This window comes from Anopheles coustani, chromosome 2 (assembly GCF_943734705.1).
Source record: "Anopheles coustani chromosome 2, idAnoCousDA_361_x.2, whole genome shotgun sequence".
NCBI classification, from domain to species: domain Eukaryota; kingdom Metazoa; phylum Arthropoda; class Insecta; order Diptera; family Culicidae; genus Anopheles; species Anopheles coustani.
In genome coordinates, this window is record NC_071289.1 from 66,318,347 (window position 1) to 66,343,111 (window position 24,765).

Below are 24,765 nucleotides of genomic sequence, written 5' to 3' on the forward strand. Positions count from 1 at the left end.
CGATGCGGAGGAGTACGTTTGTTCCGGCTGTTCGGGAGTCTCCTTCGGAAGGACGGGGCGTGCGGTGGTGTGGACCCTTCTGGTGTGACCTCAGCTCGGCCACCTCGGGGTCGTGGATAACTTCTGCCTTCAGCAGGTTCCGATGGACGATGGCCGCGGGGCGGAGGAAAAACGGTGAAGCTTGATTCTGTTCGTACTTTGTTCGCCTTTTGCATGTCCGACATGAGTTTGCTCTTTTGTCTTCTCGGTCGACTTCCGGTAATTAAAAGTGAACAACAAGCAGGAAGATTGGGCCCCGGGGGGAGATGGTTTCACATCCTTCAGCCGGGTTTGGCTGTCTGGTGGTAACGGTCTGCGTCTGAGTGGGTCCGAGTTGATGCCCGTGTTGTTTTTTTTTTTTTTTTTTGGCATGTGTGTATCTGAAATGTTCTTTTCCCGATAGGGGCGCCGTTCCGTCCGGCCCCGGGTTTTCCATCGCCATCCGTGCGCCACGTTCCTTTCCCGCGATCGTCGGACGTTGCATTTTTGGAAACTCTGCTACCATTTACCTCCTCCTTCGCAACTTCCCCCACCCCCGGGTCGTGTTCACCATCTAACCGGACTTCCTTCTAGTTTGAACTTTGAGTCTCTCTGGTCGCTTTTCCTCTTTTCTTCACTTACAGTTTTCCCCACCCCAAAATCGTTACCACATCCACCCGGCATGGTTCGGTTTAATTTTATACATCTTTTTTTCCCCATCCGAGTTCCTCGGCGTGCTCATTTTGTCGGCTGCCTCTCGCAGATCTGAAGTGCATTTCGGGTGTGCCCTTCCTGCACCTTGAGACAGACACACACACACATACACCGGGGAAAGTTTTCCTCCGGTTCTGGTTTCTGCTATCGCTTTCATGAACAGGAAGCGCATTATTTGTTTGCTGTCACTATCGCTTCGCCGAGCGCCTCCTGCGCTCCCGGCGCTTCCCCCATGCACCGTCTCGGTATGGCCCTTCTTCACCCCACTTGCCCTGTCCGATGATGGTGCGCCATTAGATTCAGCGCTCGTCGCCGGATGCGCACTGCATTGTTTTGGGACTTGTTCTTCGGGTCCGTGTGTTAATGCAGCCATGTTTTGCCGTTGGTTGCTGGTTCCGGACCTTCCGGTTTCTCACTGCTGGAATGTTGGTACACAAACGTAACAGCCCCGATGCTGCTGGTAGATAGATATCCTTTTGTGAAATTGGATCTCTCTGATGGTTTTCGGGATGTTTGTGAATTGGCGTGTGCCTGTGTGTGTGTGTTTAAAAGTTTTTTTTTGTTCAATTTTTTGACGACATCCAGCAGCATCTTATCTGACCCCACCCAATATGGGCGGGAAATGGTGCTGCACCAGCGTTGCCACTGCGACAGAGCGTGCATTTGGAGCGGAATGATGTTCACGGTCGAGGAATTAATTGGATAAATGAAGAAATTTATCTTTCTCCCGGGAGAGAGGGACGTTGGCCTTAGACCGTCGGGGCTGATGAGGATGTGATGTTTGGGCAAATTTTTCGGCAGTAAAACTGTCAGCAAAACACCAAAAACAACAGAGGTCGTGGCTGCAGTGCGAAAAGCGTTGTAAAATGTTGGCCCTCGAATCGGTTCGGACGGGTTCGTCGGAATGGAAGGAACGGAACCAGTTTTCTCGTACTACTCCGAGCACGAATTACTTGTAATCTCGTTTCAGATGATGGAACATGGTGGCTAATAAGATTTTTTCTTTTTCTCTCTATTTCGTTTTAGGTATGCTCGGTTAAACTTCTTGATGATCTTTTAAATCCAGTTATGTTAGACTCCAGTGGAGTGAGTATGATGAAAAGTTCTATTTATTGTAAGTGGAATATTTCCAAAGGAAAATATTGTAGAGTATTCAATTGAGGAGAAAATATTTTGTCCATCGAAAACCCGTTTTCTTTTCATAACCGAGCTCGAAGCCTTCGAAATTCGTTAGCGAAGCTGCACAATTGACTTTTTCCTTTTTTTGCATCCTCTATCATCTAGCGGTTGGCCCTTTACCCAACGCTTCTGTTTGCATCGCACTTTATGGTTTATGCACCAAATCTATTTATCGAAAACAGTTCGCTCTGACCGATCCGGAGACTCGGTGCGGTTCGACTTCTCAACCTTCTTTGGCTTCATTTTCCCTCTCGAGTCTCTCGTCTCGAGGCGTAAACTAACCGGGTCCAGTCGTGACGGCAGCGTGTTGCTGCAACGACCGGCGTTGAATATTGAATTTGATTTGAAAGTTGATTGAAAACATCCCTTTTCTCCTCGTAAACTCGGTTATACTCGAATTAGTCCCTCCTGCCGCTCGGTGCGGTCCGGGGGTTTCGGAGTGAATTATTTTCCAGTACTTGCTACTATCACAATCCACTCGCGTTCACAAGCACAAGCCCCACCACCCCCTCCACCGGCCCCGCCGAAGGGCTGTTGCGCTACCGATATTGAACGATGACGCCCAAGGCTCACTCAATCCCTGTCATTGTCTGCTCGGTCGGTCGTTCGGTTGGGGAAGCAGTGAAAAACCACACTCGCCAAGCCTTCTGGGCCCAGTGCATTCGGGAAAGGTTCAGGAGGTCACTGCATCGGGGCTTAGTGTTGCCCTTCACCACTCCCGGGGAACCCTTTTGTACAACCCCGCGACCCGCGTGTTGGAGTGATTTTCAATCCAAGTGGGGGGGAGGAATAAATAGGAATGAAAAAAAATCTACGAAACTTCGTGGAGCTCCAACTACAACAACTCCAACTCGGCACTCTATTTTGCTTTGAGCACAATGGACGTGATTGAGTAGCACCGCTTTAAAGCGGCCAGATACTCTTGCCCCATGGCGAAGTGTGGGGTGTGCTGTGAAAGCGGTTTTCCACCGGGGCCACCATCTACGCGGCTACTGCATTATTTTTTCCGCGTTTCCATTAGTCACCTCTAACCTTGGGCGGGTCTTCCGCGCCGTTCGTAAAATAAACTTTAAACGCGGCAAAGGGGCGGTTAGGAGTGGAGAACCGTACGATTGAGCTGTTACGAGTCGAAGGTTCGGCAGTTTTGATCGATTTTATTCCTTCGGAGAGTTCATTTTAAACATCACATTTAAATCGAATTGATTTTATTCGTTTGACCACCATCAAAAAACCTTGGTTACGTATTTCTAAGCTTTTTGAATTAGCATATAAATTAAAAAACTGCCTTTCAAAGAACGAAATCTTAATCGGACTAGAAGGAATACATTTTTTAATTCCCAAAAACTACACCAAACCTTTTTTCTGTGGCTTCTCGTGAAGTGAAGCTGACAAATAAATAAACTGACAGATCTAGGAAACAGATACAACTGTCCTGTTTTTTTTTGCCTTCTCCATCATCTAAGTGACATTCGTAAGACCGCATTAATTTTGACACCATTTAGCGCCGCATCAAACCTCAATACCACAGCGTCCCACCTCTGAGACAAGTACTCCTACTTCTGGTACGGAACTAGAAAGGCTAGAAGCTCGCCATCTAATGGCTTGTTTGAAAAGGGTCAAACCGAAAACGGAACTGTGAAGCAAGGGATGGCAACGATTGAGAATTGGAGGTGGAGTAGGAAGAAAAAAAACACCGAAGAGATGCCTAACCAGTGTCAAAAACTTTCAACTTGAGTTTTTAATTGGAAATTAAAAACCGGCGAGAAATAAGCCATATGCCGCCGGGTGACGGGCGTCCGATGGTTTTTTTGTGTGGCGTGGTTTTTTTAACCCGTTTCCTTTTCTGTTTTCCCTTCGCAAGGTGTTTGAGTTATTTTTTGATGAAAAACTTAGTGCGTCCTGCGAAAAAGGCAGTCGGAAAATGATTAAACTTCCTTAGTGTTGCATTCTTCAAGGGGACAAATCTAATGGTTTGTGTGAGAACATTTATTGTAATAATGAAGAAACACAACCACTCAAATCTGCTTAATTTATCTGAACTGAACTCGTACGCAACTTTGCTTATCACGAAACGCCCAGTTTTCCTACGATCAGTTTATGTTTAACAATCGGTAAAAGAAAACCACGCGATACACAATAATCTTCTGGAAGCATTTAATGTCAATTAGCATCGATTGTTGTGCGGCGCTTCCCACCTGTTATCTCTCCCACCTAACGAACTTGCCGGGACATGACCATGGCCAAAACATGGCGGTTCGATATGCCTATTTTCTTGGCGGCCTGCGCTTTACCAAATGGATTTTTCCCACCCGATTCCGAAACAAAACGAGCGCGCCTTCCCTTGCGATAGAAAAAAAAAACAGGGACCGATTAGATACGCCGGGAAAGGAATTTCCTGACATCCTGCCGATGGGAGTGGACCGTTTCCTTGCTATCCGGAAAAGAAAAGAAAAGAAGAACCCACGTACCGTGGCAAGCACTCCAATGGCCGTTTCAGCTGGATTTGAATTGAGGAGCTTGTTTGTCTTGTTTGGTGTTTTCGCTACGAACGACAGGGGGGGTTTGTTGTGGTTAAATAACCCTGACTAAAGCAGATAGCCATCGTAGCGCGATCCTTCTACGGGGGAAAAAAACCGGGTTAGGCCGGTACGATAAGGAGGCTCATGATTATAGGCTTCTTAGGAGGTGCCGTGAGGCTTATTTATGCTGATGATGGGGTGTTCTTCTCTTTCTTCAAATGGTGAAACCGTTCGGAACCGGTGGGTATTATCGAAATCGGTTCGGTTGTAAAACAAAGCATAAATGTGCTTATCGGATACGTAGGACCGGAAATTCGTAAATTAGCCTAAAGATAACCCAATCGGTTCGGAAAACGAATGCATTAGTTAAAGTAAATCGCTAGAAATGCAACATAACGGGATGGTCTTCTAAAAATCAATAAAGCAGCTTGAATAAAGCCTTCAGTGGGAATGGTTTCCCGCGGGCGACAATTCTCCGAATGCGTTTCCAAAGCCAAACCGGGGGCTTCAGATGTGGATCCACCCCGAACCGACCGTCGCCATTCCCGTGACCCCGTTTGCGTCCCTGTGCAATCGTCCGTTAAAAACAATTAACACAACCGTCCATTCGGAGCGGTGCAGTTCCATTTCGAGGACCTCTCCGGGCCTGTCCACCCGGATGGTAGCCGTGTAACAACCTCATCAAGAAACTAATCGACCGTTGAAAGAGGTTTAATGAGTTTTATCGCCCGCCTGCCGCCAAAGCCTCGGCACTCGGCCAGAAGGGAGAAGGGAGGACGGCATCGATTCGTGCGAATTCGAGACGGGTTCCCGCACGGTTCGGCCTACACCTGAGACGTGCGCGAGCGAGTCGGACGGTTTATCGGAAGATTATTGATCCATTGCCCGATCTGCCGGTCGCATCAGGCGTCGCCGTCTTCTTTTTCCACCTCGTGCTTTCGGACGCAACCTGCTCGAAATTATAAGGATTACACAAAAGTCATTTCCGAGCCGATGTTCGATGTCCTGTCGCCGGGCGCAAGCTGTGTCCGGGAGAGCCAACAACGACCCCCATTCTATCGCCCCCTTCACATTGGCAAGAGTACCCCGCGCCAGTCGTCGCGGTGGTGTAATTTATATCCATTCGATTCGTTCCCATTTTTTCCTCCCCCCATGTTTCGCCTTCCATCCGTGTCCGCCCATAATCGGCTCGAACATCTCCACGACATCGCGGCCTCCTGCGGGTTCTCCTTTGACTTTACTCGCTGATGGACGTCAAGGAATCGACTGCAGCCACATCTTCCAACCGCTGCTGATGATGATGATGGTGGTGGTGGTGGTGGTGGTGGTGATGATGCCCGCCGTCGGTCTCGGGCGGGTGGAGAGCTTGTTCCGAGCGGACCAATAATTAAAATCCTGAACCACTTGACTAAACACGGTCCTCGGCCCGGCGGTCGTTCATCCAGATCGCCAGATCGATGGGATCAACCCGGTCCGACGGTGGCGTCTTCTTCGGTTTGTGCGTTTCTGTTTTCTTCCCTCGCTTAGCCGCAAAGGAAGGCAAAAGGTAGCAATCGGTTATCGTGCCCCGCGGCGAGGAATCAGACTCGTGAAGTTGATGCTGATGCTTCGGCTGCTGCAATTGACATTGAGCTAATTATTATCTTTCCCGCTAGCTCCACGCTTCGATCGCCATGATGTCGAACGTCGCCTGGTCCGGACCATCTAAAGGAGAGTCATCATCGCGCCATGTTGAACGACTGCAATTATAATCCTGCCTAGTGTTTGGATTGCGTCGAACATGGGACGGTATCGTTGGGAGGAAAGGAAAGCGAGCATCATGCGGCACACACACACACACACACACACGCGGCTCACGGGACCCCTTTCCAACCGGTCCGTGGTTTAAGTTTCTTACATAAGCCACAGCCACTTCTGCCATCAATCAGATCCGTTGTTCCGCGCCAGCCTCTGCGGTTCACGAGTGTTGTTTGCTTGTACGCCAACGCACGGCCCCGCGCCGGAGATACACTTCAAACTTTCGCGCGGACGAAACCGAACGCGACACGCCGCCAACCGGTTGCTAAGGGTGTTCCAGGTCCTCTAGTGGTCGTCCCCAACGGCACGGCACGGACTCGGAGACTTCTCCAGCCTCGTACCGAGAGGGCCATGACACGGAGTCTGTGGGGAAACCTCTTTGGAAATCATGTGTTTATGGCACGCACATTCACATGCAGGGGTGGAGAGAGAGAGAGAGAGAGAGAGAGAGCGAGAGACACTTGAACCGTTTCCAGTGCGCCACTTGAGGGTGCCAATCGGCCCATCGACACCGCACCCGGAGGCCGCACCGAGCCACGGGGTACACCAGCTCCACGTTTGAACCTTCTCGCGCCTCGTCAAGTGATGTGCAGGCCTGGCGTAGATGTTGTTCTAGGGTTTGGAAACGAAACATTAGGGCAAAACTGAAGCGCTCGAGTTGGGTATAATTTACTCTTTACAACGCTTATCACATTTACAGTTTTGAAATTAAAGCTGAAACCATTTCAAAATTTAAATTTAAATTATTCTTTAAAGCAATACTTTTCTAACTAAGCTAAATGTAAACAGTTCAAAATGTTAACAATCAGTTCGCTAAGGTAATCCCATGATATATACTTAGCCTCTGCGTTGGTTTAATTTGGGATGATATAAATCGTGAGAGGTGTCAAAGCTTCTTTCATTGAAATATAGCTTGTTAGAGACATTCCGGAACTGCGAGTCCGGACTTCCTCTAACAGCACCTGTCAAAGATAAAAGAAGAACTGTTAAAGAGAAGAAAGAGATAAATAGGCGCGGATAGTGGAAAATGGGATTTTCTGTAACAAACTATAAAGAACGCGAGATAAGAAAGACACAAATTTTGGTTATTCCACAACCACAAACGTAACTTCCGAAGTTTTACTTAAATTGATCAATCGTTTTTAACATAGTTCATTTGTCTTGTTTTTTATTTACCTTCAACCGTAATCAGCTTCTTTAACCACAAAAATTTTATATATCTTTGGTTTTTTCTTAAACTCATTAAATGCATGTGTTTTAACACGTTGGCTTCGAAAAACTACATGTTTCTTCAGCGTTAGAAGATGGTGTCAACCGTTAAAGTCTCACTGGCGATCTCTAATGGAAGGCTACTTTACATAACAATGCTGCCGGCACCACCAGGTGGCAAGTGGTGGCCAGTCTTTCGAACTGCACACCGCTGCCTGAATAGGGCACCATCAATCATAAAACGGCCCCCCGCACCATCGTCACCGTCGCCATCGTCTTGGCCAGCATTCAGATGCTATTGGCAGCGAAAAGGGTTTTCGGTACAAAAGAGCGTCTTTGCGCCCCCCCACCCCGTGTCCCCGCGCACCCCGCTTTGGCGCTACCTGCATTTAATTAATTTCGCAGTGCATCGATCATCGAATGGTGCATTTGCAACCCGTCGATCATTAGCGCGTGCCCCGCATGCATGCGGACGTGATTGCTGCTGCTGTTGCTGCTGCTTTTCCTCCCTCCCTCCCCTCCCGGGTGTTGGTGCGGTTTTGTGCTGCGGTCACTAATTAAGAGCGACGCGCGCTTGCTCCCGTCGAGGGGCCCGGCGTGCCAAAGCGTCGTCGGTCGGAATCGGGATTTGACGCTCAAACAAATTGACCCCGGCGATCGATGAAGTTGCACTTGTCATGTCAAGGATACAGTGCAGCCCCCCTTTGGCAATGGAGTTGTTTTTCCTCGTTTCCCCCTTTCCTTCCCTCTTCAAGCTTCAAATGTCAACTCATGGCACTAATGCATCGCGCGATAACGATCGGTGCATTCCTTATGGTGACAAAATAAAAGCGCCCTCGTTGAACGGCATCGCCTTTTGAATGTCGATGAAAAGAAATAAAATGCAGAAAAGGAAGAGAAAAAAAACGCCACAATACGGTAGCAGCATAAAACATTAGTGGCGCTACCGTTTTCCGATGTGAACGATACAGCATCTGGTGCTTGGCGGGCGGCGGGAACGGGAACGCTCGGCTGAGGTCTCGTCGCTAATGCACCTTTGAAGGACGATCGCGGTGTGGCGGCTGTGTGGTCGCTTATGGTTTTGTAAAACGCCGCCGTTTAGTTCCAGCTACCGATGGGGGCCACTTTGACGGTGTCATCTGGCGCACAAACCATTCATCTCCTGCCGCTTCTCAAAACCCACCTCTCGGTCTCCTCGTGATCATCGGTAGATGAATTTGCAACATCTTGCCTACTAACTTGCGTCCTCCCTTGATCCCTTGATCAAGCTCCCCTTCTTGGCGCATTTGAACACCGTTTTTCTACGGATAAGTTTTTAATAAACTAAATTCCACGGTGAGGATAATTTTCCTCGCTCTCCCATAAACTTACTACTTTGCGGGCCAGCGGTCTCTACCCATTTTTGGCCGCCAGTGGAGCGTTAAAAATGACTCTCCGTCCCGTACACAAAAAAAATGGTACGAAGCCCGATTTTCCCACAGCGGGCAGCAAACCATGAAGTGGAGGCGAATGATTGTTTCCTTTTCTTAAGCTTTTTTTTTCTTTTCGGTGACTTGAAGTATTTGTTCCGATAAAATGCATCCAAGGTGAATCTGCGCTACATTGAGCCGAGATAGAAGCAAACACCCTTAGCTGGCTTTTGTGAAACATTGTGCTGGGACCTTTTTTTCTGTTTCAATTAATTTCAGTTTCCGAAACTGTGCGTTTGTGGTGCCCATTTTTTTAAACTATGATGTATGATGTACTTGAATCTCCACCAAAGCGAATAAATAATTTGAAAATGGCCAATTCCTTACCTGCAGACTTCTCTGTTCTTTTCCAGAGACAGCTATAAAATCCGGATTCTACATTCTTGCGTGTCTCTCACTTGACCCGATGTTAGAAAACAAGCGAACAATGAAGAACACAAACGTCATGGTTTAGGTGAATTTTTAATTTAGCATAAAAGTTGCGTGACTTCAGAACCGTCGGAAGGGCATTCTGACGATCATACAAATTTAGTCAAAACATGGGAAGCCATTGTAGCCATTGTTGTTCGATAGTGGAGAAGAAAATTGGTTCATATTATGTTTCGCCCAGCTGATTTCTTCAATTCGTTCAAAGTACCTCAGACAAGCCGCACATGTTTTACCATCGTACGGTTCTTAGGTGATTATCTGCTCTTTTCAATTGACTTCAGCGTAATCATCAGTAATATAAGATTTTTCACTACCAAATACGTTAAACAATGTGCAATCTTCCCAGTTGTTTTTCATCCGTACTGGGTCGCGCCGTACAAGCACAAAAGTCAACGCAAGCGCCCGGGGTTCTATTTATATCGAACAACGGAACCCTTTTTGACGTATGATCGTAAAAGTCGAATTTATGCCCTCGCATGTTTCACACTAATTATGCCAATCACGACCGGGTTTTCCACGGTCACCGGGAATACGCTGAGCAAACCTGTAAGGCCAGTAAGGCTCTCTAGCTGGTGGTGGAAATAAAATGCCTACAATGTGTGCTATCCTTGCTCCCCTTTGTGGCAAGCAGTCCCTTAGTTGGACCGAGTTTCTTTTTTTATTTTGTAGCTCTTCCCTTCTTACTTCCGGTATTATCATCTCCATCGGAAGTCCTTTGGGGGGGTGTCGGGGGACGGTTGACTTGCGTTATGATCATCACGCCTGTCTTCCTGCGTGCGCTTCCTTCGGTTTCTTTCAGACTTCAGGAGCCGGAGCACAAACGGCGAGGCGCCCTTAATGGACAATTAGGAGCATTATTAATAGGCCGCCGATGTTGACTGGCGCGAATGGGAAATAGATTTATGGTCGCGTTGCTCGAACGGTGGTGTAATGCAAGCCCAGTGGATGTGTTTCCTTTGACGACGGAAGCGAGGGTATCCTTTTTTGTTGTCGGGTGCCACGTTGTGATATGTTGAAAGACGGCAATAAAATGGTGGTAAACTAATTTTCTCCAATATTGTCTTATCGAATGGGATCGCATGAAAAGTGTTTGCTAGAAAAATGCGTTCCTCGTAGTGCTCTTTTTTTATAAATGGTTGTTAGTTTTTTCGATCGAGAAAATATATGATCAAGCGCAAGACACACACGCTCACATAAGTCTCCGAAATGAACTCACTGTTGATCATTAAAAAGCCATCATAGGGCACGTGTTCTCTCTATTTCTGAACTCAGTCGACACAGCTTCAAATTAACCGAAGGCCGTAATAAATTTCAATTAGGATCTCGATTGTTTGAAACGACGCCAGGATTCTAAAGTCACCCCACAATGATCTAAAGTCGGTGCGGCCACAACCTTGCCACGCCGGCGTGCTGCGGGATACTGTTTTTACGAGCTGCTCTTTACCTTTGCTCCAACTGTTCTAATTGCCACGAATAGGAAAAAAATTATCTCCGGGCTCCCTGGTCGAATTTTCCAAGCTAGCGGACCAGCGGGCGGCATGCGTCATATTTTTCGATATAATTAACAACCCCACCGGAGAAGCCAAATGGAAATTCGAACCACTTCTCGAACGACGAACGCGGATCAACGGTGTCTTCTCCACCAATGTCGCCACCATTTTTCAACTCCAAACATCGCCGGGCTACCGGCCACGAGCTGCATCGATGGTTGGATTTCGTTTTTCGTTGCGTTCATTTTTTCGGCCCCCGATACCCCATCCCCTGCCCGCGCCCTGTCCTGTGCGAGTGCGTGCTGCTTTGGGTTCTGAATGTTACGGTCGTAAATTTTACCACATGTTTTACGACCATAATCACATCATTAAGACGCTAATCCACATGCGGTAGTAAGCGGGACACCGTGGACAAACAGAAGAAAAAAAACGGGAAAGGCCCAGATTGTGCTCTCCGGTTGATGCTGGGCGTTTTCCATCTTTCCTCATCGGTGAATCAATGTTGAAGAATTAGGCAAAAGAACATGAAACGAACGGAAAAAAACATAACTCCCGACCGATGACAACTTAAAGTCGTAAAAGGGAGAATGAGGTCAGCCAAGTGAAAAAACAAGCCACTACTTTTAACCCTAGCGTTTCGGGGCTTGCGAACAAGACACCCTCCAGTTCAGCAGATGGAGCAAAAAAAAACTCACAACAAAATGGCACATACCAGCACCATTGAAGCATTCTTCGTCTTTTATTATGATAAATGTCAAATTATGTGATTTTCATTCCTTCGCAAGTAAAACGCCACATCCGTTTGGGGTGGTTCGTTTTTTTTTTATTGTATCGTCCAGGAAAATTGTCCAAACATTCATCTTGGGCAAACCGTTTTTCATTCAAGCCTTCATGATTTTTTAATGGTCTTCACGTGTTCCCGTTTTCCAACAGTGACGTCCAACAGGGAAGCTTAAGCCCGTCCGAGGGGCCGCATGACGAAAGAAACTAAAAATCGCTACCCATCCGTAATGGCGGCCGGTTGGGTAATTTTCCATTTATTTCCACCAAGTAAATGGAACCGTTTCGGGGTGCACCAAATGCGCCCGCGAACCGATGATAATTTTAGAAGCGATACAATCAACGCTACGTTTCATCAACCTGTCCGCAACGCCACCGCTATTTTCCGGACTCTCAACAAACGAGTCGTCCTCTTCAACGGCTCTGTCACCAGACCGAGGATGGACTTTTCCTGGATTTTTATCACTCCAACGGTATAGTTTTCTCTCGAGATAAAATCACACAAACACACGGCCGACGACACTACGGTCGCTACACAGTTCCTTTAAGTTTGATTGATTTCGCTGCTTGGGTCGTAAATTAATTAATTTCGGCTTTCGGTTGTCAGACCGAAGTTCGAGCCGGGGCCGCGCACGAGGATGTTCCTTGAAGACATTAGGGGCCACGATGCTTCAAGGGAACCGTGAAATGGAAGATGTTTAATTCGTTCTTATTTAATTTGTCAGTCGGAAAAATGTAATCACTTGGTGCGCGGACCCATCTCGGCGTCGGTAAATTGGAAAGGGTTATGGCTGCAACATTATTTCCAACAAGTAAAATACCTAGTTCTTTTGCCTTAGGGATGTTTGAACAAACTTGTTTCATATTTATTAAAGGTGGCATCGACCGTGACTTTGCTTTTTGATGATAGTAACTTCCTTAAGAAAAAAAAACCACAGCTACCGAAACTATGTGTGAAGAAGGAAATAAAATTATAAACATCCTACAAAATGTCGAGAAAGGTAGCGGAACTGACCCATTATCAAACACACCACTTTTCAGGTCGCCTCTAATTGCGCCTAACGATGATCGATTGTGATGACCGTCCGTGGTCCGGGAAAATGGGTGAAAAAACTTTCAACCCATCCCCAACCCTAACGCGGGAAAAAAGTTTTCTTTTTTCTGGACCAAATCCGTGATTCTTATCGTGCCCTTCGTTCGTGTGCCGTTGGAATATGCGACGAAAAGTTTCTTCGGGTCAGCGAGAAAAGACTCATTCCGCGAAGGGAAAAACAGCAAATTTTACTTACTTTGAGGGTGATCGATTGGTTTGCGGGGGTCGGTCCACCGGCCAACCAACCGACAAAACTCCACAAACGGTATTCTTGATGCTTGATGGATTTAAGAACAAAAGTACGAGTTGAAGTTACGGGAGATTGGCAAGTTAGGGCTGGAGAGATTCATAACAAAACTTGTGATTCGCAGTTTTTCAGATGCCTTTATCAGACACTAAGAGAGACGTAAGAGGCAAGAAATGCAGGCTGCGGGGACAACGGAGTAACTAGCGGTCATTATATAATTATTTGCAATTATTTTCTATTTAATAACAATAATCAACATCATCATGGTGCGGCGAAGGGAATATGCTGGTGATTGCCCTACAAGAGTTGATCGCGGGACAAGAAGGGATCGACCGGTGGGACAAGTTTTTGCCCGTTGGTGGTTGTGGAGGAGTGGCTGTAAGAAAATAATACGGGTAGATAACAAGTTTCGTAAATTGAAAGATGCAGTAAAATTCCGAAGAAAATGCACCAACTTGAACGTAAGGCTTGGGATATGGGATGCATACGATCATTTTCTCGTGATCAAGTGAGGTTTAAAATCAGGATTTAAGATGAAAAATGCGATCTATCAATTCGTTTGCTAAAGTAAATAAAAGTTTATGAATATGGAACCTAGTTAAGAGGAATGGTTGTTCCGTTTTTCCGTGGATTATTTTTGTAGCCGCACCGTGTATGCGATCGCCCTTCGAATAATGAAGTTATTAAATTGATATCCACGGCCGCCACCGAAAAAGCTTAATGAAACCCACGTAAAGCCACCCAACCCTACGGGGATCGTCTTCAATAATAACTCTTTTTCCAAGTTTACGACCATCGGCTTCCAGCGAACCCGATGAGATTATCCTCCCGGTAACAAATTGTCTTGTTTCAACCGTTTTTGACTGCTTGTGCACCCCCCCAAATGGTCTGGTTTTATGTGCCTTCCCTTGTAACAGTACGCCCATTTCCACTGGTTGATTACGAGGTACCCGGGATTCTTCTTCTCCACTCACTAGACACATCTCAGACCCGCTGCCAGCGGGTTCCATCAATATTTGCCCATGTGGAAATCATAATCAGTGCATAATCTTTATTATTTATTGCCCTTCGCTACCACAAACGGGAAAGGGTAGGAGGCACGAAACGAACGAAGCACAAAACATAAAAGACTGTATGCTACCAACGCGAAGGGCCAAAGAAGGCCCATCTGGAGGAGAGCGTTTCTTGGTTGGGTTTTCCACGGGTCGCGAAGAAGCGAAGGGCTTTTTGTCGCTGAAAAACCCCAAAACCGTTCGATCGTGGAAACCCTCACGGAACGGACGGGTCAGACGGCAGGGGCCACATTCGAATACGGAAAAAAATGGTTCATGAATATATATATGCCACAGCAGTGTGTGTGCATGTAGGGCCAGGGAGCGGTATTAACGCACTTGTTGGCCATTTTATGACCTTTAGCGGCGGACGGCTGAGGCTGTTTGTTCTGTTCTGCTTGACACTTGCGTCTGCGAACGCAAGACACAAACCGACCGGACCGGAGGAGAGACCATAAAATCAACAACAACAACAAAAAAAAACCTACAAAACGCCTCCAGAACGAGGAAAATCGTTTTACGGAAATTTTACTTTGTAATGTAGCCCCCTTATAAGTTGGATTGGGTTTTCTCAGTACGTTTGTTTTTTTTTCTCTTTCTTGAGGATTGGTTTGATTTTTTCTACCGATTGGCTTTCGGTTGTTGAGGGGTTTTTCTTTTTGGATGTTTTTTTCGGGCCCTGCCACAAGTGATTCCGGACTGGAGGAAACTGTTTTACGACTGGCGCACTGTTGTTTGGCTTTGGCAATCAATTAAACGGACGTTTTTCGAGTGGTGAAGGGACCCCACTCTGGCGCAATGTTGGACTTTGGAAAATCATTTTATTACACTTATACGAGTGGGTGGATCGAGCGAGAATGCTTGGTAAAAAAGAGGCGACGCGAGCACAAAAAAAAAAAATGTCACCGAGACCAGTCAATTAACAAAGCAAACAGGTCGGTACAAAGTTTTCAATTACTTTCCGAAAGCGGGACTACCCGGGAAAAAGGGACCGAGGAAAAAAGGGACTCCCGATAATCATTGGGAAAAAAAAAGAATCACGGAAGAAATAAAATCGAAACAAGTGTCAGAAAACTTCGTTTAGCTCGTTTCCGCCTCTCGTGGAGTGGTTCCGCAATTGGTTTTCCTTCTTCGCGAGGGCTTGGGTCGAGAGCGGTAGGCAGCGATGGGGAAGGACCGGACAGTAAGGGCAAAAAGGACGAAATTTTTTAATTGATTAGTGGTCAGTTTTACCCCCATGTTTGGATCCCTCCGAAACCGCGTTTCCCTTCGCGTATGTCGGACTTAAAAACCATAAAAGGAAAAAAAACCCTACAAAAGAACCAAAGTTTCCACCAAACTCCCCAAAAGGATGTGGAAGATTCCTTCTCGTATAAATTCCAAAAGCAAAGCAAAGAACAAAAAAAAAACGCCAACATTACTCTCGCTCTCCACGCTGGGAACACAATACGTGAAGGAAGTTTTCCGCGGAGGATGTTAATGAATTTAAAAAAGTAGGAAAAAGTAGCCGCGTCTCAAAAAGTGGCACACAAAAAGGATCCAATTATTTCTAAATCAACGGAGCGGTTTGAATAATGAATAAAATTTAGCTAGAATAAAAAGGGCATGTATTGAAGAAAGAAGAGGGGAAAAAAACATTTCTCCGGAAGTAGAGGGTTCTTCTCCGGTGCGGGTAGAAGGAAATTGATTTAAAAACTTTTTAAGCTACTATTGATTTTCCGGAGTGCAGGGTTTTCTTTCAACTAAACTTCCGAAAAAATGCTTCTTATCGATTAAAAGGCTAGCTTATCTATTAGCGAAAAATATGATAAGTCTGTGAAAGCAAACTGGCCATCCTGAAGCATATGAAAATCGTTTTATAGAGTTTTTACTTAGTCATTAATACTTAGTTCTCTTTCCAAACGATATCTAAGAAAGAAGTAGAAATATTTAATAGTGGATTTATTTATTTTCTTAGAGTAGCTCATTTAACAGTTAAATTTTTTGATATTCCAAGTTATGTTTGCAAAGTACAAATACTGATAACATATTTGTAACAAATGCCATAGTTTTAAGGTTTAAGTTTGAAATATTTCTAGATCTTTTCTCTGAGAGAAATAAAATTCAAAACAAGCCGAAACGCTTCATTCTGGGCTGTATCGAGAATCGTTCAGCGCACTGTTGTTCGAATCAGTATAACCACAAGGCCTAGGTCAGGTAAGTGGCAATGTCCCAAAAAGGGAGCTTGACTCGATCCATGCGGTTAGGCTTCGAGCGAACGGACCGAAGGGACCGGCCTGTGTACTAAGTCTCGCCGGTCATCTGAAGCTTGAAGCTGCCGTCTTCTCAACCAACGGGGTTGGATGGGATATAAAACAAGTCTCGACTTATACGGGCATTCGAAGGACACTCACGTACCACGTTCTTCGGTCGGGCTAGCCGTCTCACCCCCCCCCCCCCCCCACCCCCTTGCTTACCCCAACTGGCTTTTAATTTTATTTTATTTTTCAACGCCGATCGAGTCAGGCATACAGATCGATTCGCACGGCGGTTCTGGGGCTGGCAAACCCGGGCCGCCGGGCGGGTGCACAACTTCCTAGTTTCCTAGCGAGCCGCGAACGCGCACACACTTACGCATTCGCGATGTCGATTTCGCGGCCGCGGATGCTTAGCGTGCCGCGATTACGGTTGACGATTTATGCATTTTTATAAGTGCACCACACGTCGGCTGGGGTGGACACGGCTCCGGGGGAAGGAGAGGGAGAGAAAGTGAACGGGTGGCGTGGAGTGACGGTGACACTAATGTGCACCGTGGTTGGCGCGACTCGCGTAGAACGGTTCTTCTACCACCGGCCACCCTCCGATAGGCGGAAATGGAAGGCGATAATACGTTTCGCCCGTAACCTTTTCATAAGCGACGATTTTTCTCCTCCGCAGACCGGCACAAGCGTGCGGAATACATTAGTGACGGGGAGGGTGGGCAGATTCTACAGATGTCAATAGAAATTGAGACGAGAAGTGTGTGGCTTCCTGCAAGCAGCGACATTTCAATTTTCGTACGGAAACATGACGGATGACCGTTATTGATTTCCTTCCGTCTAGGGCTGGTGTCTACTTAGAAAAAATATTTCCCAAAGGACCTGGACGTGTTTACACCCTCGATTGTGATTTTTCCTCCATGCCATGTGGTTGATGAAAGATGTAAAGGATGTAAAACTTCCTCCATTTTTGCGACAGTGCTTAAAACTGTCGACACGAACCAGGCCCGAGCATCCATTGCCTTCGGTCGAATCAACCCGCAGAGGGCAGTTTCGAGGGAAGCCATTTTTCGGGATCGCTAGAATAAACGAGAGATCAAGTTAAAAAAGAGTTCCGCGCTATTATAAAGTATAATTTATAACTGTCGTAGCTGCCGTTGAATTTTCATCCTGTGGTTGTTGTTTCAACCGACCAACCGGACAAACCCCCGGACCAGAGTGTGTCCTGGATTGGCGTTTTGAGGTTTTCACAACATCCCAAGCTACAAAAACCGCTAAAGAAATACTTCGGCAAAACACAACGGGTTAATATTCGTCCGGCGCCGAAACCGGCCGGAGGGCGAAACGGCTTCATGTTGAACATAATAAAATTACACGCATGATGGCGGCACATAGGTTTCGGGCGCGACAAAAAATAGAACAACCGCAAGGATAACGGTCAGCCGAGCCGTCGTTGCTGACTTTCCCGCTCGCTGTTTTTCCCGGCGAACGGCGAAAAGTGGGAGCAGTAAAAACAAGCGGGAAAAAAGGGGTTGGCAGTTTAAAGATTGCCCTCGTGGTAGGATGGTGCCAGTAAAAAGTTAGCCGTTGGCTATTTTACTTCGTGTGTGTGTGTGTGTGTTTTTAGTCGTTTTTCCGCTTAGCTGGATGATGCTGTGGCGCGGCTATAAATGTCAATCAAGCGTGGTCCTGCCCGGTTGGTTGTGCATATAATTTCATTAGGCTAACAGCTTCCCTCCGACCGGCCGTAGCGCGCACGTGTAGTTGAGTAAATTATAAAGTGAGCTGCTCCGTGCCGTGACGCAGATGATAAAAGTTGTGCAGCCTGTGCGAAAGCTTATGGTTGAATTAAAAATGAACCTCCCGGGCACGGCTGGGGATTTATTTATTTTTCCTACCCGAAATTAAGCCCCCACAGAGGACACTTGCGCTGTGAGGACTAACGACACAATAAGAGGATCACAAAATCACAACTCCTTCCCTCTCGCAAAATGGGAAAACTCACACCGAGGAAGCGTGCATGGTGAGACATCAAACGATTTTATTTCGTCGGCGCGGTCCCATTCGTCGGGAAATAACATCCGCGCAATACTTGAGGACGGCAACGTTTCGGCAAATTGAAGCTGTGGGAAAGGGGGAGTATCCTTCGTCTACTGCTTTTCGCAGTTTTTGTTTTATGGTACCGCTGTCCCGGTTAAGAGTTGACAGTTGAAAGAGTTTTTCATTTCCGCGAAGTGCGTGGTGGAAAATGTGTCCGAACTTGTCTAGGTAGAAAAGGGATCATTTGTGCAGGTGGAGTTCAGATTCATTTTAAATCAAAAGGTTCACCGGTTATATGTTTAAAAACGATTGTTTTGAGCAAGACAAACAGTTGAGTTATTAGAAAAAGGATCATTTAATTGAGCTTTCTATCCTGAATCGTCACTACATTTAATAATATTCCTTGTTAACGGTTTTAATAATCCAGTTTAATTTTTATTGTTCACTGAATAATCATATTTAGTTTTTAATAGATATTTAAATATTTATATCGTGTACTTACGAAATTTTTTTTCGTCACAATTTCTCGCCTTTTCGCAGACGAAAAAACACAGTCCCGGACACATCAAGCGGCCGATGAACCCGTTCATGGTGTGGAGCCAGATCGAGCGGCGCAAGATCTGCGAGGTGACGCCCGACATGCACAACGCGGTCATCTCCAAGAACCTTGGTCAGCGCTGGAAGATGCTGAGCGCGGCCGAACGGCAGCCGTTCATCGACGAGGCGGAACGCTTGCGTCAGCTACACACGCGCGAGTATCCGAACTACAAGTACCGTCCAAAGAAGAAGCAGGTAAAGGGAACGTCTCACAAGACCGTCGCAGCCGGATCGGGTTCGCCTTCGCCCGCGTCGTCCTCCTCCGCCTGCACCGGGTCGCCCGAGTCGGCCTCGTCGCGGGATAGCTGCGGATCCTCATCCTCATCGTCCTCGTCGTCCGCATCGTCCCTGTCCTCGCAGTCGCCCCTGGCGGCGGCCACCCCGACCGGTAAGTCGGCGACGGGCGGAGCGTCCACCAAGCGCAACCGAACCGCCAGCGGGAAGGTCTCCAAGGGAGGCAGCTACACCGGCACGACGAACCTGAAGTCCAAGAAGCAGGTCATCATCCACGAGGTTGGCCAGCCGACGATGGCGGCGGTCGCAACGGCCGCCACGGTGACGACGCTGGCCGCTCAGCCGGACTGCTACTCGCTGGCCACCCCGAAGCTGCTGCCCAACTCGCCCGAGAGTGCCACGCTGTACGACGAAAACTCGCTGATCTCACCCGAACCCCCGTTCGGGGCCTTCTCCGACGGTACGCCCATCTTCACCGAGCTGCACATGTTCGAGGTGGACGACAGCAAGGACTTCGACCACGACGGAAAGGCGTTCCTGTTCGCGAACGGTGCCGGCGGGCTGACCGACGGCTCGGCCGCCAGTAACAATAGCAACAACACCACCTCCACCAGCAGCCCGAATGACGGCATTCGGCTCGGGCATGTGTCCGCGACCTGCAACAGTCCGCTCCCGCAACACCAGACCCATCACCCTCAAAGCAATCACAACAACAATAACAACAACAGTCTTCAGATCAACAACAATAACCTCCAGCAGCAGCAGCACCACCAACTCACCTCCGAGGACAAGCTGTTCGAGTGCCAGCAGCAGCATCAACTGTCCCCTCAGCAGTCCATCTGCTACTCGGACACCGATGGAGATTGCGTGAAGTCGGAAAAGTACTACGATGACGACGACTGCCAGAGTGACCGATTCGGGGGCATCCTCGATGGGGATAGCTGCCTTGACGCGGTGTCCGGTATTAACCGAATAGATGAATCACTGGATCTGGGTGTTTCGACTGGGGTGTCCAACGGAGCCGGTGCTGCAACGTCCTGCTTTGACGAGATGACGTCATACAATGGGCACTTTACGCTAACCGACCAGAGTCAGCAACAGCAGCAGCAGCAATCAGCCCAACAGCAACAGCAGCAGCAACAGATGCAGGTGCAGCAACACAGTCAGCACCACCAGCAGCAGCAGCAACAGCATGGTACACTGGCGAGCTTTAACGAAATCACCAACGGCCAGCAATGCCACCAGCTCCTGCAGCCGTTCCAGTACTCGACCAACCAGCAGCCCCTGCACGCCAGCAGCCTCCGACAGCTCCCCCAGGGCCATCAGCAACATCACCAGCAGCAACAGCAGCAGGTCGAGCAGCACCTGATGCAACAGCAGTGCCTGGTCGGATCGCCAGCTTCGGTGTTCGCCAACTGTCAGCCGTCGCCGGTGGACGGGTTCGCTTCCGGGTCGGTCGTGCTGGACTGCAACATGGACTACAACAGCAAAACGGACGACAGCCTGCCCATCCTGGACGGCATGCTCAGTACGCCCGCCATGGAAGGGCTCGGCTTCGAGGCGATGGAGACGGCGTCCTCGTCCAGCGGCTCGCACCTGGAGTTCATCACCAGCGACAACAGTATCTTCCTGACCGACCCGCACTACATCGAGTTCCGCGTCTAATTACGGTGCAAGAAACGGTGAGCGAAACCAACCTCCCACTACCATCACCACTCCCTTTTTTTGTCAAACCAATAGACACAAATCGTCTCCAAATCCCCGCAATCCTCAACAGAAATGGGGGATGGGAAAACAAATGTCGTAGTTCATGTTTGCCGAAATCATAAGAAGCAAATGGGGACGAAACGACAAAACAACAAAAAGAAAGAGCGACAGGATAGGGTGTTTTCGGGAACTAGAAACAAAAGCGAAAGGCGAGAGCCAAAATGGCAATGGAAATTGAAAGGAAAACGTTGGAGAAACATTAAGAAAATTAAGTGCTTTATCAAGTGAAGGAGCGTGTGTGTGAATCAAATCTATATAAATATATATATATACATTTACTCATAAGGAAAAGGAAAGTGTGCGACAGAGTGAACGAGCGAGAGAAGAAAACAAAACAGAGTGAGAGTGATTGCGAAAAGTGCGTGCACGCGGTACTGACTGTATGAGTTTGTGTATGGATAAAATAAAGTACGGTAAGAATATAACTAAAGATAGATAGATATAGCGAGGGAAACAGTCAGCACTCGATAGTAGGTGGGGTGAAAAGAAAATAAAAAAACAGTAAAAAGCAACCAGAAAATTGAAGAAGGAAAAACGAAACCAGCAAAGGAAGTTAGATGCAGTGGAACAGGAGTAAGAAACTAGTAAGTAATGAAACAAGTTAAAATAAAAACACAACACAAGTTAAAAAAAAAATACAAAAGCGACTTAGAGCTTAAAGGAATACATAAGACATCAAGAAAGAAAATACAAATACAGAGAGCGAGACAGGAGAGTCCAGAAAAGAAGGAAGGTAAAAGGAGAGAAACTAAAGCGGGAAACAAAAGCGGGAATGTTCGCTATGTGTAGTGATATACAAATCTAATTCGGTTCAGTTCAGGTTGATTGTTTGGTTCGTTTTGGAATTTTGGTTTTTCCTCTGCGATGGGTTTTTCGTTTCGCTGATTTTTTTCAGATAAAGGGCAGGATATGGATTTTATTTAATTGGACGTGCAGTTTTTCACAAGAGTTTTTTTTTCCTATGGAACGATTTAGAAGGTGGAAGTATTGTCTAACGATGGAGTTCTTTTGAGGGTTCCAATTTCAATTTCTCACGTACTCGTTGTTGTTCATTCCTTGATCATACGAAAATGGTAGAATTATAATAAAAGTTGCAAGAAAACGCAGATCCTGTAAATAATTTTCTTCCCGTCCAGATGGAATTTGGTTGGACTCGGCTTCTAAAATTGTATTTATTTTGGTCTTTGTACATTTGCTACGGTACGTTTCTTAAAACTTCTCGTTTTCAATCTACCAGAATCGGGGCACGGAATGAACTTCATTACTTTTGGTTTACTTTCAACCCGGCTAGGGAGTCCACCAGGAGAGACCCCGGCTGGCGCTCGTTGGCATGCTTACAATAAATTTTGTGTCGGACTGCTCGTCCGGTGTTTTCGGCCCGATTTGCTAAAAAGGTTGACGGACGGCACTGGAACGTCTGGAAATATTTTCCCAGCACGAGTTCCCGCTCCCGTCCTTTACCACCTCGTAATGAAGGGTAAAGAAATTTGATTAATCTAATGTACAACATCCGACCACGACGGTCGGTAGTGATGGGTCGAGAAGAATGAGTTCCCTCTCCGTGCAGAAGTGCTGGTAAACGAGGTGTTTTTATTAAATTTCCATCACGCGCCCAACCTGCGTGGGATGCACGGAAATGGAGAGAGCATGGTCTGAAGATTTCTGGTACATCATTCGTTTTTCTCGTTTCTTTTTGCGTTATCTGCCTCCTTACCTACATTGGGATATCTGAACCCGGCCATCGATGGTTGTGAATTCCGGTATCCCTTGCTCGGGGACGGAATCGTTTTGAGGATTTTCCTTCCCATTGGCATTGGCGGTGGGTGGGGTTTTGTGCTGGTTCTGCTCGACATAATCGAAATTCAGCCTTCCGAAAAGCTATGTTAAGGATATGCACGATTCCTGTTTTCCCCCCGAAAATGGCAGGATATTGAAAATTCGTAGCTCTACCCGGAACGGTTTATTATTCCGATCCCGGTTCACGGGGCGTCTTTCTCCACCGAAGAGAACCAGATCTCTATCCGTTCCCTTTTCGGGAGGGGGGAAATTTGTAACTGTACAATGGTTTTCACTCGATTTCCGTCTGGTTTTCAGCCTTTCATTCGCCAAACGCGACCGTTTACCTTCGTCTATTTCACTTTCCATTGAGCCAATCTGCCAGATGGCCCCCCGGGAGGGAAAGAGAGTGTGGGCTTCGTTTTTTCACGGTCCCTCCATTGGATTTGGTTTTCCACATCGTTCATCTTATCGAACATAGTGCTTCTTGATCCTTGTGTGTGTGTGTGTAATTTCTTTTTTTTAATCCGGATATATACAGATGCTGGATCTATTTCAAGTTGAAATATTTTTCCATCCGTCACCCATACTTTGGCTCAAAATCGGTCATTTACTTTTGATATCTTTTAAAGGAAAAACACACAATTTAAAGAACTCGCTTCAAAAGTGAGTACGGAAATGAACCGCAAACTGGTATGATTTAGCATAACTAGATTGTTTCTTTCCCAAGCGAAGTAAAAATGGATACAAAACTAAGAGAACTAGAATTTGAAGCCCTATTTGTTAAATTTTTTTTATTGTGTTAACGCATTTTGCGGTTCGTTTTATTTTGATCTTCGAATCAAAACCCTTTCAGTTGAAAAAATTAAACACTGGCCAGACGATTGTTTTGAGTTTTACTTTTCAAATTTAGTTACTTCTATTTTGTTTGCTTTCTTGCTTGTTTCCTTCCTTTTAGTACACCTTCCGAAAAGCATTATCACAGGGCAGTTTTTAAACGCGAGTTTCATGATCAGTTTCAACAATAAGAATCTATTAAAAATACACACTTTTGTTGAATTACTCGATATGTCTACTAATTTAATTTAAAAGGAATTACAATCTTTAAAATCAATACATGCGTACAGACACTCTAAGACACACACTCACACATACACACAAACAAACCTTCACATTGAAAAACTTTCGAGCTAGCAGCTCGAAAAGGTAAGGCGGTCGAGGACGAAACATTGTAGATATGAAAATAAAGAAAATAAGCTGAATATGTGATTTAAGTAATGGATTAAGGAAAACCTGGCAAGCATACTGTAAGCATACACTGTGGAAAGCGCAAAGAAAAGCGGGAGGAATAGCCGGGCGGGGAATAAAATATTGTGTAAAGTTTAGTAAATAGCGTTCTAAGGTAGTGTAATGAGATGAGTGAACGATAAAAAAGAGAGAGAAAGAGAGAGAAGAAGGGATTGTGGAAACAAACCGCAAAAGAGAGTATATTGGTGGTTTAAAATTAAAGAGTAGAAACAAATAAAACGGAACAACCAAACTACCCCTAGCTCATACCCCTCAAATGTCTTAGATGCACCCTTCCGTAAGGATATTTCTAAGCAAAAGGAAGCAACAAAATGGAAACGAATCATACAAACCCACACGCAAACAAGTACACCCGACGAATCCCTCACGTACGCTCATACAAGAGATGTAGGTGAAATGTTCTATTAATGTTACCCTTTCGCGCCATTCACCCCAGACGAATACGACGAATATTTAAAATTAACACAATTCGAAATGTAAAAACCATAACATATTACTTTGGGAACCCCATTTTGGTTATTAATTAAGAAGAGAACATTGTTAGTCTACCATATTCAAAATACTATTGCCCATGGAAAATTACACATCTTTGAATAATCCCAACTTACCAAAGTCTCTTTTAGTGCTGGCGCTATGAGCTCTTCATTATTTCTTATTTTCGTTAAATCAGAGCTTTGCTGGAATATTCCCACTATTTGGAACTTTGATTTTCTCTCGTTCACAACATTATCTCTCCCCTCTATCACAATCACACGACTTGGAGTTGGATGTAAAATACAAATGCTTAGATTTTGTACTTTCTGGTTCATC

At 46.3% G+C, this 24,765-nt stretch overlaps 1 protein-coding gene across 2 annotated transcripts in view; it reads left to right on the top strand.

Annotated features, from left to right (window-relative positions):
* The window catches only part of LOC131263029 (putative mediator of RNA polymerase II transcription subunit 26), a 108,786-nt gene extending 87,344 nt beyond the window's left edge, over positions 1-21,442 (top strand). For both annotated transcript variants that reach the window (XM_058265156.1, XM_058265155.1), the window contains exon 3: positions 18,814-21,442. In XM_058265156.1, the coding sequence (XP_058121139.1) occupies positions 18,814-20,769 (1,956 nt within the window). In that variant the 3' untranslated portion in view covers positions 20,770-21,442. The remainder of the gene's footprint in view (positions 1-18,813) is intronic.
* The last annotated feature ends 3,323 nt before the right edge of the window (positions 21,443-24,765 follow it).